The sequence below is a fragment of the Barbus barbus genome (assembly GCF_936440315.1).
Source record: "Barbus barbus genome assembly, chromosome: 21".
NCBI lineage: Eukaryota > Metazoa > Chordata > Actinopteri > Cypriniformes > Cyprinidae > Barbus > Barbus barbus.
Window position 1 is genome coordinate 3,889,236 of NC_136749.1, and position 15,103 is coordinate 3,904,338.

The following is a 15,103-nucleotide window of genomic DNA, read 5'->3' on the forward strand; positions in this document are numbered from 1 at the left end:
GAATAATATACACATAATGATAGAAATTCATTTTAAAGGCCATAAACGTTTTCCCAAGTACGCAAACATAGCTTCAAACATGCAAAATCTGTCAACATGCAATTCAGAAACATTAGAACTCATTCAGAACCATAGATCTCATGTAATGGTGTCAAGTGTATGTTTAGACATTTTTACTGGACAAAACAATACCAAAATAACGATTAGGATAAAGATATTTTTGTACAGTGCAACTTAGAAATTAACCAACTAATGGCTTGTTTATAGTTGATACTACATATTAATCTGGGATATGAGTATTTGATCACCAGAAAAATGTAACACCTTTACAATGTTTTCAGATTATAATTCATACCATATGTTCTGCTTTTTCCTTTGTTCAACATTTTCTTTTTGCAAAATTGAATTGAAAAGCAATCACCTTTGGTGCAATTGTCCTTCCTCTATGTTAATGTATTCAGAGTGTATGCAAGGGCCTAGCTACTCATGAGCCCAAGCACAGACCTATTGGCATACAAATAGAAGAGCCAATCAGCTAATGCTTCTGGATGAGCTGAGCTCAGGGCTGCTAATGCAGTCAGATGGGCTATTGCGATGTGGATGGGTCACACAGGTAAGAGAAGCATGCTCTGACTACATAAATTTCATCTTTTCTAGGTGGGGAAGTGGAGTGCATCTGGGGGGCTGAACATCACCGAGATGCCCAGGCAGAACGGCATGAACATCACCGACTCACTTTCCAACCGCTCGCTGGTCATCACCACCATCCTGGTAAGATCATCGAGTTGCTACGTGTGAAAGAGAGAGCTCTTTCTGTCTCCTGCTTTATCATGCTGCATCTAATTTACTCTTTCTCCAAATTTCACTATCTTTTCTAGAGTGCTGTACCTTGTTTCAGGTCAGCGTATGGGCTGCTTTTCAAGTAATGAAACGCACATGCTCCAGATACTCATTTCCTCTTACAGAAATGCCAAATAACTCTGTCCCTTTCAGTGTCTCAGTCCTTGAAATAAATTGACCTGGCTGAATCAACAACAGAAGATGTCTTCCCCTGTTTGAAACAAAGTTTGAGGCTCAACCATCTACCATGACTGCTGTAGTAAGCAGAATGACAATTCTGAATTGAAGACAGTACCAGCTCTCAACACAGTTTGCCTATTTAAAAAAGGAAATTTACCTTAGTACAATTAATAAATTAAATTCATTTTCATTATTTTTATTGTCCTCCTGTACATGGAAGTGAGCATTCGAGGTATTGCAGTTACAGGGCAGTCATGGCCTAATGGATAGAGAGTTGGACTTGTAAGTCATGGGTTCGAGTCTCAGGTCTGGCAGGGATTGTAGGTGGAGGAGTGAATAACCAACACTCTCTCCACCCTCAATACCACGACTAAGGTGAGACCATTGAGCAAGGCACCGAACCCCCAACTGCTCCCCGGGCAGCCGCAGCAATGGCTGCCCACTGGGTGTATGTTCACTACTGTGCGTACACTTGGATGGGTTAAATGCAGAACACAAATTCCGAGTATGGGTCAGCATATTTGGCCACACACCTTTTCCCATTCAAAATTCATACGTCTTTCTTATAACTTTTGATGAATAATGATTAAAAAAAAGTTTGGAGATATATATGGAGATATATTAGCTCAAACATTATTATTATTATTATCTGTTTGCACTGGTAACTTGACATGAAGACTTGAGGCCCGTTCACACCATGGACAGTAACATCTTGTATGTGATTTTTTTGACTGTTGACCAGTTGGCAGAAAAACACAGTGTACTGCAGCCATCGGAAGCCAGTAAACGAACTGGGTTAGAAATGGCAGATTCCCCCTGACCTAAAATTCCTCTGTGTCCATCTAAAAATCTTTATGACCACAGAAATATTAAAACGCAGATAAATCAACCCATTAAAATGTGCTCTTTCATGATGTGTGTCCTCAAACTGGCAAACTGCATTTAAAGAGTTCTAGCATTTAAAGGGGCAGACGTGAGCGTGAGCTTATAATATGGTGGCCTTTTGGTGCAGGATGGTGCAAGAAAACAAGAAAACAGCAACGGTCAAAGATTTCTGACACATTCTGTGCCAACTATTAAAAATAGTAAAACATACTGAACTTATTTGCGAAATGGTTTAATGCAGACTGTGGTAGACAATGTCTATTTTTAATATGTTTAATAGGGAAAGAGCAATACAGTATATTAACTTCTATGTGGAAGTAACTTATTTTCGGTGAATATGCAATACTTCTATTATTTTTGTCGCTATGAATAACTAGAGTAATAACAAAGTACAGTAAATGGTAAAACTATTTACACTACAAGTGTGTTTACAATTATGATAGTAATTTTAAATAACATGATAACAAATATCAGTTTGCAATAGCAAGCAGCGTAACAGGTTTTGTTCAACTAAAATAACTGGATACGAATGACACCAAGCTTATAAATTGTGAATTCAAGTTGCAAATAGCTGTGCCCCTGTTTAAGTTAAGGTGGATAGAAATATAAAAATAGTATGTAAATATATATAGTAGTGAAGTTATGTGAAATCAGGACACTGTCAAATAAAATGTTTCCATTGTTACTTGCTTAATTAGTTAATTTGGTTGAAAATTATGATCGACAGCCCTAAAAATAAGTAATGAGCTTGAACGGCTAACCTTTTCACAGGTACTTTAAAAATTCAATCAGCGCACTTATTGGATAATGCCACTGAACCGTTCCAGTTTGGTTTTCTCTATAGCATATTTTCACAGATTTACTATAGACATGTGGCCTTAACTTATTACTGTTACAAGCAGATGCATGCTGGGTGAAATTCTGCTTTACCCAATGTCATTTGCCAGATAATAGCACAAATGACACATCTTAAAATAAATATGTGCCCATTCAACGCTGCATTCTCACAGATGCCCCGAGGGCTGCATTTATGCATGTCGCAGGAATGTTTCGGGATTTTGTGGTACTGCCTCTGTGGACTTATTTTGGACAGGCAGATGAGTTATCAACAAGGATAAACACTGTCATTAAATGTGGATTGAGCTGCAAGGCTATAATTATGAGTTAAGGTCTTGATAGGATATAATCAGTGATTTTCTAGTATCGTGCAGTGGTCCTGGGTATTGTTATCTTAAGATAGTAACCTTAAGATAGTAAAAAAATATATATTTTAGATATTCGATAGGGGTATTGAATAAGGGTCACTTTAAAGTGACACAATTTTGAATACAAACGAAGAATAACACATCACACATGACAATTATGACTAATAGAATTATGGTGTATGCCAACATCCTGAAGGCACACTGACCACAACTTCCTTCAGAAAAAATAAATAAAAAATGCAAACAGGTGCTGAGATTGCCAAAGTCGAATTTGTGGACCTTAGAATATAATATTATCATATGATTGCATCAGCTGACAATTAAGAAGCCCAAAACTTTTGTCTGATGTCATCACTCAAATGATGGAGGCATCATTCAACACTGTCTTCCTTTGATCAAACAGCTTGTTTCATACTTCAGTCTAGATAAATGGTTAATTTCTCTTACTGCTCATACAGGAAAAGAGGGAGAAGGTATAAAAAGAAAAAAAAAAAAAAATGATTTGCCATCGAACCTTAGGGAATTTTATTGATTGGGGGCTTAGAACAGATGGTAACTGTTATAGATGATTTTTTATTTTTTTTGGCCACACAAACGTTTTGATCGAGATAATTGGACAACTTTTTGTACAAAGTTTTGTTTCATTCTACATCCATTCAATCCATGGCTCATGGTTTCATCTAAAACAGGCTGACACAAAAAAAGTCTTAAGTCCAAATGTTTTATATTAAAAATATATAAATCACTTTATTTTGATTACTGATTAGATGTGTTGCATGTCAACGATTTATGACACCTGCATGTAGCTTAATTTCCCTTGTATTTGTATGGAGACTGGGGCTAGCTGTCACATTTTGAACTCCACATAATATTTCCCAGTCAGTTTTTGTATAGGCACATATTAAAGATGCTTATATTATAGATCCTTATTAGATTAGATGTTACTGACAGACAACATAACCATTAATTTAACACACACTGATGTTTTGTGACAAACTTTGATAGTAAACAATATATAATGATATAAAGCAGTTCATGAAAATGGGAGATAACACACTGTGTCATTGTTACATGTACTTACTATTATAATAATACATTATGCAGACTTACATGCAAGTAACCCTAAGACAACGCCTAACCCTAACCATTTAGTAAGTACAAGTAGTTAATTACTATTACTCAGTTTTTAAATGCATAATTACACTGCAACAAGGACACCTAAAGATAAAGTGTAACCAAAATGGAAACTGAGGTGGGATAAAGTTAAGTTTAGGGACAGATCTGGCCATATAGTTAGGTTTAAATGTGGGTTTAGGTGTAGTTGTAGGGTAATTACAGATGTAACTGCATACATTAATTATAGATGTAATTACAGGAATGTATTTCTCAATAAGAATACAATGTAAAAACACGTATGCACACAATAAGTGCATTGTATCAAATGATTAATTAAAATGTAAGTGCATAGTAGTTAGATACACTTAATATAAAGTGGGTCCAAATTGGTGTAATGGGACTATTTATGTAATTGACTCACCAGACTGATTTAGTTACTGAGAGTGCTGACATAGCCCTTGTGAAAATTCTCCTGTGTGACAACTAATCCTGGTCTCTGAAATAAATAGTTTATTTTACAGCCTTTTCAGAGTGCACAGATCTCAGATCTTGACAGATCCCACTTGAAATATTGTTCACAACACTCTAAAGCATCTATTATTATTAAGAAGCCTGGACAGGGCATAGAATTGCAATGAAACTAATTCTCCAATTCGGTTCAAGGATGAACGTGCATGACAGGAACGCTAGTCCTATTTCCAGCTGCCAGCTGAATACTTTGGATTTTCTGTCCAGCTTGAATTGTGTCATTTTGTCTTTTCTGGCTAAAATGGAAAATGCTGTCAGGGCTAGAAGGATGTCACAGAATGTTTGATGAAACACACAGATAGTGAAGGTCACCTTGAGGGAGTTTGATCAGAGGCACCGCAAGCAATAAATAGAGCAATCCTGAAATAACTATATAACTACTGGTGCTGACATAATGCTTCATTAAAACATCTTTATCTGTCTCCATTACGAAAAAAGTCACAGGTCAAGGGATCTGATTTCTCAAGGACTAATCCAATGCATTTCCTCCTCAATAAGCCCTCAACAGAAGCCATTCTGCTATCACTTGCTTTTAAATACCTCAAACATTTGATGTACTGTACTTTTTTGCTCCTATTGTAAGGAAAGTTGTTCACTCAAGTGAATGCATTTTTTAAATATTGCTGGTTCCCTCTTATTCCACATTTAGTCCCAGCCTGGTTGGTACTGTAGATCCAGTAGGTGAGAAAGTGCATATGGAATATATCAAAAAGCCCAAAATTATCAATGTGATGATAGGTGTGATATCGGGCATGCTTAATATCCATCATATGTTGATAGGTCTGAATATAAGGGACAATGTCTGCTGCTTCCTTTGCTCCTTGGCAACACCTTGCATGTTTTAAGACTGGTGTCCAAAGAGTTATTCAATAGATGTAAAGCCCTTCATTGGCTTGGGCAATTCTTAGATCTCCAAGTACATAGACAATTTTACAAAAGAATACCAGTTGCACCCACTCACTTGAGTTTTAATGTCTGATTAAATCGTTCCACTAAACCATCTGTTTGTAGATGGGAAACTGAAGTACAGCAACTTGCACCAGCCTGTCACAAGCTGGCATACTTACATGGTTCCATAATAACAGTATTTTGATGCTATAATGAGAACTCATCTGTAGATTAGGTAGAATAAATTACAATTTAAAAGATATATTCTGGATGGTTTTGGCAGCTGCCCAATCAGATGCCTTTTCAGTGGACTTAAAGGGAATCTCAATCATATGTGGTGTCAGAGGACTAGGTAGTGACCTCTGCATTGTGAGAACACTTAACATCATTTCAGATGTCGTAGAACCTGGTTCAGGCCCAACAGCAAGGAGACAGACAGATCTACCTCCCCAGGCTCATTAGAAATACGTGTCTCTACCTACATTTCTGCAAAACACAAAAAAATTACCTATACCTACGAATCGCTGCAGTTTCCAGTTGAAATGAACACTAGAGGCAATAAAACTCTGACAACTTTTATTCCTTTCACACAAATTATGATTTACAGGCCAGGTTTCAATTCAGAAAGCCTACTTTTCGCACAGTTCCTTGCTTATGACCAAAAACAATTGTAAGATTCTGCAAGATATGAAAACGGATCATTTTAAACATTAGCATCACATATGTATGGGTTTTCTAACACAGTAGGTTTGCTTGATAGCTCTCATTTGGCTTTTGTTAACATTATCGGGTAGGTTTAGGATTGGGTTTGGAGTGGGGGTTTGTTATTTTCCAACATGATATAGCATTAACCTTTTAGCGACATTCCCCCTTTAGCGACATTTGAATTCTGAACAGGCATAATATGTACCTGAAGCAACATAATAATATGTACCTATACCAACATTATAAAAAACAAAACAAAAAAAAAAACATGTGCACGGTCACGTACTGAATGTGTGTTTTAGCGCCACTCCATGGATATTTTACTTTAAAACTTCTGCAAAACGAGCAATAAATATATGCTTATGGCGACGTTTCTGCAACATGGGTAATATCCAAAATGTCGCCACCAGCACTTATTTTCAGCCTGGGTTGGTTTCTACACGAAGCCACTTCTCAAACCAATTGGAAATAGTACGGACAGGATTTAGCAAAGATTTCCATGGACACAGATGACGGGAATGGTTCTAGAGGTGTGTGTAGCAGCTGGTGATGACAGCTGGCTTGGCCAATGTGACTGCTTTTCCCGAAACTTGCTTCCCATCAACCCTTACATTGTGGATTCCACATGTACTGTACATGTTAAGGATGTCTGGGTCATGGAAGATGTACAACATGCCAACATGTTTTATTCCTAAACATCCCAGGGTAATATCGGCTTATCATTGTGGCTCAGCACAACAAGCCAGTGCTTCAGTTTTGAGAGCCCCTCAGGACCAATGTCTCTAGGGTTGTGGCTGTTCTTTCTCTCTCTCTTGCTCTCTGGCCAACACTTGAGTACTTCATGCCAGCTCTCCTGCATGAGCCAAACACAGGAACATCTTGGGGTCTTTCATGTACAGCACAGCTTTCTTCATTGTGAGGGAATGCAGGAGGCAAGACAAAATAATGACCTGTAGAGATTGTCATGGACCGTCGGAGTAAAATAATGTCTAGGTGGGATGGTCGAGACATGGGAATGCATAATGTATTTCCATTGATGTTTCCTAAAGTAGCCCAACAATCTAATGCAGACAAATTTATTGAAATCTAATGCCATTTTATGGGATCATTAAACTACTTTACACTATACTTAAACATGCAAATTCTATGCAACTTGGGCTGCCAAATATAATTACTTCAAAATGGTTTGAGACAATCCAGCCTGATATTCAAATCATTTGGTGAGCCAACATTGCTATCTCGGGCCATTCAAACAAACAATATTACATTTAATTTGGTGCCACTAGTGACACAGAAATTGCTTGGTGCAATTTTAACATCAACTGTATTTTTTATTTTTTTATTTTTTTACACGGGTTATTTGTTTGCCTTTGAAACTCAGCCAGATGTCAGTTGGGATTACTTACACTCAGCAAGGTGTGTGTGAAGTAAACCGAAAAAGAAACCTCAGCTCATTTGAAGATGCTTCTCATTGGATATTTTGTATTTGTACAGGAGGAGCCATACGTCATGCTTAAGAAGTCTGACAAGGCACTCGTCGGCAATGACCGCTTTGAGGGTTTCTGTATTGACCTGCTTAAGGAGTTGGCCAGCATTCTGGGTTTTTCCTATGAGATCCACCTGGTGCCGGATGGAAAGTATGGGTTTCAAGATGATAAAGGCCAGTGGAATGGGATGATAAAGGAACTCATGGAACACGTAAGTATTCACGTTGCACAGCATCATAGCTGTTAAGTAACGAACACCACTAATGCTGTTTCTGCTGAGTCAGATTTACCAGTACCTGCATCTCTAATTATGCCTTTCACTTTAATAAAGCCTTTCTCCTGGTTTTCTGATGTCTAAACAAAATGCCAAGATGACACAATAATGCAATAAGCTGAACGTGTTGCTCGCTCCAATACTGCTTCCTCTCACAAAATGCGTGCTGCAAAGGTGACAGAACACACCTGGATCGCATTGACACACCACGAAGACACGGCGGCAAGTGCTGCCACAGCGAATACACGTTTAATCGCCTCAACCGAGTCAGCAGAACTAGACAATGCTGAAAGCTGATTCCCCTCAATGTACCCCCAACTCATTCTCTCAAGTCTCAGTGCTGTCAGGCTGGGGGTGCAAGCCCTGTCACAGGAAAGGGTGCTGCTGTGCTGGCTTCCCATCCCATCGCCCTTTCACTGTCCTCACCCTCTGAGGTCAACAGAAGCCCGGGGCTGGAGAGCTGTAATAGCTTAAGTGGCATTTAGTGGAAGAAGTCATATGGAGGGAGTCAATGGCAAGGTGCTGGAAGGGTTGGGAGAGGTGACTTACTGCAGCGGCACTTAATCTTCCTTGTGCTTTGGCCAGATCCGGCCCGATTGCAGTCACCTTGAGGGGAACAAAGGGATTATGGCTGGAAGAGTCAAAAATGGAGATGGGGTATGGGTGTGTGTAAATGGCTGGAGGTGAAAAAGTACAAGAAGTACATAAGTATCTCATTAAATGTAATGAAAAGTAATAACGCATAAAATAATTGTCATTACAGCTTGGAATTTGAGATACTTCAAGGTGCAAATTATGCAGGGTTGAGGCTAATTCAGATTTAAACTCCAACAAATGAAGTGGGGTGCGAGTTTCGGCATGAAAGTATAAATGTTTAATGTTTTTGAACCTCATTTAGGTATATTGTATCTACACACATAGACCACAGTATTACATGATTAGGAAAAAAAAAAGTGCTGGACAAAAACAAAAAAAGAAATTACAGTGAAATTACAAAAATGTATTTACCATGCAGTGCAACATTTTGTTCCTGATGAAAACCTGACTGGTTAAACATTGAACTGCTTGGTAAATACATTTTGAAAGTGTAATTTTATTGTGCCGACATTTATTTGATTATTATATATATATATATATATATATATATATATATATATATATATATATATATATATGTGTGTGTATGTGTGTGTGTGTGTGTGTGTGTTTCTTTGTTTAAAGTACTCCTTTTCAATTCTTTCATCTTTTTTTATACTGAAATGGTTATGACATACATTGTTCAAAAGTTTGAAGTCACATTTTTAAATATATTTTAATTATATTTAAATGTAATTATATTAAAACATTAAGCAGCACAACTGGTTCCCACTGTTACACCAAATCAGCATATTAAAATGATTTCTGAAGGATCATGTGTCACTGAAGTCTGGAGTAATGATGCTGAAAATTCAGCTGTACTATCATATGAGTTAAATCAATTTTAAAATATATTCAAATAGAATACATTATAGTATTTTAGATTATAGTATTTCACAATATTACTGTAGCCATGGTGAGCATAAGAAACTTCTTTCAGAAACATTAAAGAATCTTATTGATCTAAACTTTTGAATGGTAATGGATACCTTAGTCTATTAACTTTAATACCTTACTGTGAAACTTAATTCAACTTTTTGTATGTCAAATTAGTCTATGCATTTGGTGTACACCACATCTTACAAGCAACCTATTGAGCCAGTGTCATATGTTTGAGGTAATTATTCAGTCCAAACAGGGCATATGTTTTCAGGGCTGTAGCTTCAAACCTTTTACTCCCTCACAGTACTAACGTCTCTTCTCCCCCGCATAATTTGCGAGGAGAGCTGCCGACGCACTGACACGGTCAGACAGAGTAGCCTAATGAGTGTAGAACAGAGCAGAGACACAATATGGACATCCGGTATTTTTCATCAAAAATACACAGCAAAGAATTGCACTGAAAAAAAAAACATGTCAAAACTGTGAATCCTCATATTTCAGCCAACCCCAGCTGAGCTCAGTAGAGTCAGGCAAACAAAGTAAACACTAGGAAAAAGATCTGGTAAACATGTGGTACACTATTGTTTAGTTAGTCCCCTTAGTTGAAAGAAAAATAAATGAGCATGAGGGTTGAAGAAATCACAGTTTTTCCTAAATTGCTGAGGCACATTTCCGAAACACATTTATTGTTTCTATAATCTTACAATCAGAACAACAAAATTAGCTCTACATATTGCAAAGTTTTAAGTAAAAATTTGGTGTGTGGGTCGTAGTGAAGTATATTGATGAAGTGAGTTTATATGTATATATATAGATAGATAGTAGTTTCGCGTAGCCAGACCTTCAGACTGAAGGCTGAAGGTCTGGGAACTTTGGCTGCTTTGAATGGCCAAGGCCCACCCAAGAGGAAATATGACTGACAGGTAAAGCAACCAATCACGTTTCGTTTTGTGGCGCGTCATGTTTAGGGGCGTGGAAATGTCGCCACAATAACAGACTGTGTGTAAAACTCTTGGTTATATTTTAAAGATTCTCTGCAGCAAACTTTAAATATTTCACATACTTTTGAAAATCCAGCATTTAGTTGACCTGATAAGCGCTCACCGTCACCATTGTAAAGACGACACCTTTCTTCTTTCCTGAGGAGGTTTAGCGCAATGGCATTTTTGTCTCCAGGCAGAACGTTAAAGAACAAGACACACACGTCTCCCAGAAATCCTGTATAAGCTAACCAATTCAATGAAGACTTCGAAACTCCTGTGTTTCCAGAAAGGTGTACCATATGCATCAGACGTTTAGCCAACGGTCTGTGGGCATGAGGTCTGAGGCTGAGACTAGTAAGGTAGTTGTCAAGTTAAGTATGTTGTATGACTAAAGTATTTAAAATATGTTCATGCAGATTAAAGCATTAATATTTGCTTTATAAGTACTAATAAACAGCCTGTCACGGTGCACACACGAGGGAGGACACAGGAACACGCAGACGAGGATATAAACTCAAATAACATACTTTACTGAACATCAGGACAGGACAAGGCAAGGCAGACAAGGACATCACACACCGGGGTTAACAAGTAGACCAGACAGCACGAAACTCAACAGGCAGGAACTTAAATACACACGCTAATGAGACGAACACGGCTAGACAAGAATTAACTGATGATTACATATGACAAGGACAGGAAACAAACCAAATATGGGCACAAGAGGCAGGAACACAATACAGACACACAACAGTTCCCTTACACAGCCAATATGCTAGTAATATGCATGTTAGTTAACCCTCTTGGGTCTGAGGTGATTTTGGGGCCCTTGAGATGTTTTGACATGCCCTGATATTTGGGCTTATTTCAGCTACTTATAACATACTATTGACCAACATGTATTTTTTTTTAGCATTCAGCACAAACTGTGCTACAATAATATGTGAGAAGTGAGAATCGGTCCTTGAAATAGTGTTACATGTACTAGAATTACGTAATTTAATTACAAAATAAAAGTAAGTGTAATCAGTTACAGTTACTGATAAAAAATGTTTAATTAAATTACAGTTACTTATGAAAATGTTAAGGATTACAAAGGGGGTTACATCTGATTTTTTACACACACTCCCACAAACAGATTTAATTGATTTATTTCATAAATTGCAGTAACTACACTAAAATATAAAATGCCAATGTTTCAGGAGGTTAAAATATGCTTATTCGATAATTCTTATTTCCTATATGGGTTTATGTATAGCTATGCTTCATTTTTTAAAGATTAACTGTTTTTTTCCATGGCATTGTTAGATTCCAGTGTTTCCCATCATACCTATGCAAAGGTTCAATTTCAAAAACAGTATCATAGCTTATAAAATATTTCTTATGATTTTAAATATGTATTTAACCTCAGAATGATCTCAAAGTAAGTCTGATTTTGTGGTGGCTGTGCTTCTAAGGGGACATTGATCTTCCACAAGTTGGTATGATTCTTTAGGGACTTCATGAAAGGTCTGCAACATACTTTGGTTAAAATTCCTCAGTGGTCATTTAAAACAACACCTTTTTACCTTGCTCTGTTCACAGCGACTCATTTTGGGGTATGTCCCTTTAAATGCTAATGAGCTCTGCTCACCCGCCCCTTTCTTCTGTGGAAGAGCAAAGGTGATTTGCAAATAATCATAAAAAATATAAAGTGTCAGACTTACTTCTTCTGGAGGTGCAGCTGGATCACAAACAATGGGTACTAATCTATCATTGAGTTTTAACTTTATAACAAAACCTGCTTTAAATTGTCCCTCGTTCAGAAAGCAGTCTGGAGTAAAAATTATTTGTGCAGACATAAACGAATTCGGTGGCACATTACCATTAAAAACAAAACTAATGCAATGTGTCCTCGGTGGCTCTGATGTCAGGGAAAAAAAATAAGATTCTTATGTTCTTCTACATCACAAAACAACAAAACACCTGCATTGCTTACAAGACATTGTCACTACAGCTGCTGGAGCTTGGAGAAAATGAAGAACTTCATACAACTGGCTGAGGGAAAAAAATATGCTAATATTGGCCAGTACTTCAGTGGTTGTGGGTGGGGCCTGAGCAATATGACATCATACTGCTCTGAAAATCAAAACAGATTGATAATTTAGACTGTTTAGGATTTTGAGGGATTAAAATAAGAGTGAATGGATTTTCGTCATTGTAGGGTGGTTGTGTCCACACACTGCTAAGATACATTATATGCAAACACCATGTAAAAGTGATTTTTTTCCAATGTCTACTTTAAAATCGAAATATAATCTTAATTCAAGTGATGGATGATTTCCAAAATCTGAGATCTGAAATCAGTGTTGAGTACTACTGCCTGTGCTGAAAATGATTAACAGTTGAAAACATTAGACATTTATAAAAGTAATCAAATGTAATCAGTTACATTACTTTAATAAAGTAATTGAAAACGTATTACATTTTAAGTAGGGTAACTTGTAATCTGTAACCTATTACATTTCCAAAGTAACCTTCCAAACACTGATAGTGCTACTGTTGTAATTTTAATAATTAACATTAATAAAGCTAAATAAATAACACATGTATTGCTCGTCGTTAGTTAATGTTGGTTAATGCATTACTTAATGTGACCTACTGTACATTTTGCCAATTAATCTGTAGTTGAAGAAGTCATCTTGTTTAGCTGTATTCATACTGACAACAATTAGTAGCAAGCTCACTTATAATGGTTTTCACAACCAAATCCCAGCTCTCAGTCTGTGATCTCCTGGTGTTTTTAGTCATTGCTTTTCTATAAATACCTCTCTGAAGATTTTGACCAGTTTTAGTTTCTCGTGGAATGTTTTAAGCTTTGGGCTCAATGCGACGGATTTGGGTGTGTAGTATACTTGAGCCTTATCAGATGGCCTGCACAGTATCGAAGGTGCGGTGTGTATTTTTAGGAGCACTCATTTTGCGGCTGAGTGCCCTTCTTGCTGCTGTCTATATAGATAAGCTGATCTGGAATCAGCAGACCTGAAAAGCAAACTAAGAAACAAGCTCTGGGACCTGACCTCGGCCTGCCACATGAGGCTGAGCTAGATAGAGTGTTTTCATGTGAGTAAACTCAAAGCCTTATCTCTGAAGACGGATTTATGGACTCGGTGATTTCTCAACCGATTCTCACCAAATGTTGCAGCTTGAGCCTTTCATGAAAACAATTTAAGACTTGAGCGCAGGAGGGAATTTTTTTAATGGAATGAGATTTCCGAAGTTATTTCCATGAACTTAGAATGGCTTTTCCGATTGCCTCGCCATTTGTACGTCAATGTAAGCTGCAGTAAACATGGAGTATTTTCAGCTATAGAAGAGAACTCAAACAAGAGGCCTTGTTGTGAGTGCACGGGGAACTGAGAGGCTGTTATTAATGGCTCTTGTCAAAGTTATTTATCAGCTCAATTTATTTTCATCAGTATTTTTTATTAGCTCTTACAGAATTTTCATTACTTCGGTATTGTTCTTTACACGATGAGTGTGTGTTATTGCTGCCCGTGACACGCGGGTGTAGGGTCATCCATCGAGGGCTCGTAGATTTAAAGAAGACAACAAGCAACAGCGGATTAGTACGAGGTTGTTTTCAGCTGATAAAGTGCCATTAAATCATAGGGTGATACATTTTAACTGTCACCCCGTGTGTTCACATAAATCATGGTTTCATAACTGAATTACCAAACGCCTTTGCCCTAGTACATCTATTCAACAGCATGTGCTCATGTAGGTTTATCAAAATAAGTTAGACGTCTTCATTCGTCTTTGTAGGTCACCAAGCCCCTTGAAACGAAGATTAATCAGCTATGCGAAAGAAATAAAAATAAAATCCCAATTTTCACACAGCAATATTTCAGTGATAGGCATCCCACTGCCAAAAATCACTAGGTCTCATTCACTAATAATTGCATGAATTATTTGCATTTATATGCACATGAGAACAACTCACCAACAAAATTCCAATTAGTCCACATGTGCACATATGAATTTGTTATGAACTTAGTATTCTAAACGTTGTTTTTTATATTATCTGTTTTCATGTTAATTTAGTGGAGTCATTTTTTTATTTAATTTTTTTGTGTCTTTTTTATTATTTTTTTTTTATTTAATAGTTAAAGGAGGGGTAAGTCTGGTAGCCAATGTTGATATTTGAAATCACCAAAAAAAAAACACACCCCCTACCGCAAAAGTGTAGGTGATAGCTCCACCCCACACATACGTACACAATCCAGGCAATGATTAGTTCTGTGAAACAAAGCAAAACAAATGTTACTCACCTATCGAGAAGAAACAAAGCAACCTCGGCGTCCAATCGCATGCCTTCCCACTCCATGAGTTCTCTCCAGCGCTGGAAAGCTGTTCCGATAGTTACACGGGTCCTACTTCTTGACTTATCGTAACACCATGTCTACACCAGACGTGAGCGGCGCTGCGCGACAAAATACTGTAGAACTCATTATA

General features: G+C 37.4%; 1 protein-coding gene across 1 annotated transcript in view; it reads left to right on the forward strand.

Moving 5' to 3' along the window:
* LOC306887162 (glutamate receptor ionotropic, kainate 3-like) overlaps positions 1–15,103 on the forward strand; it is a gene marked incomplete at both ends in the record, with an annotated part of 125,986 nt that overhangs the window by 84,970 nt on the left and 25,913 nt on the right. Inside the window, 2 exons of the mRNA XM_079444707.1 lie at positions 658–771; positions 7,842–8,045. Of these exons, the coding sequence (XP_079300833.1) occupies positions 658–771; positions 7,842–8,045 (318 nt within the window). The remainder of the gene's footprint in view (positions 1–657; positions 772–7,841; positions 8,046–15,103) is intronic.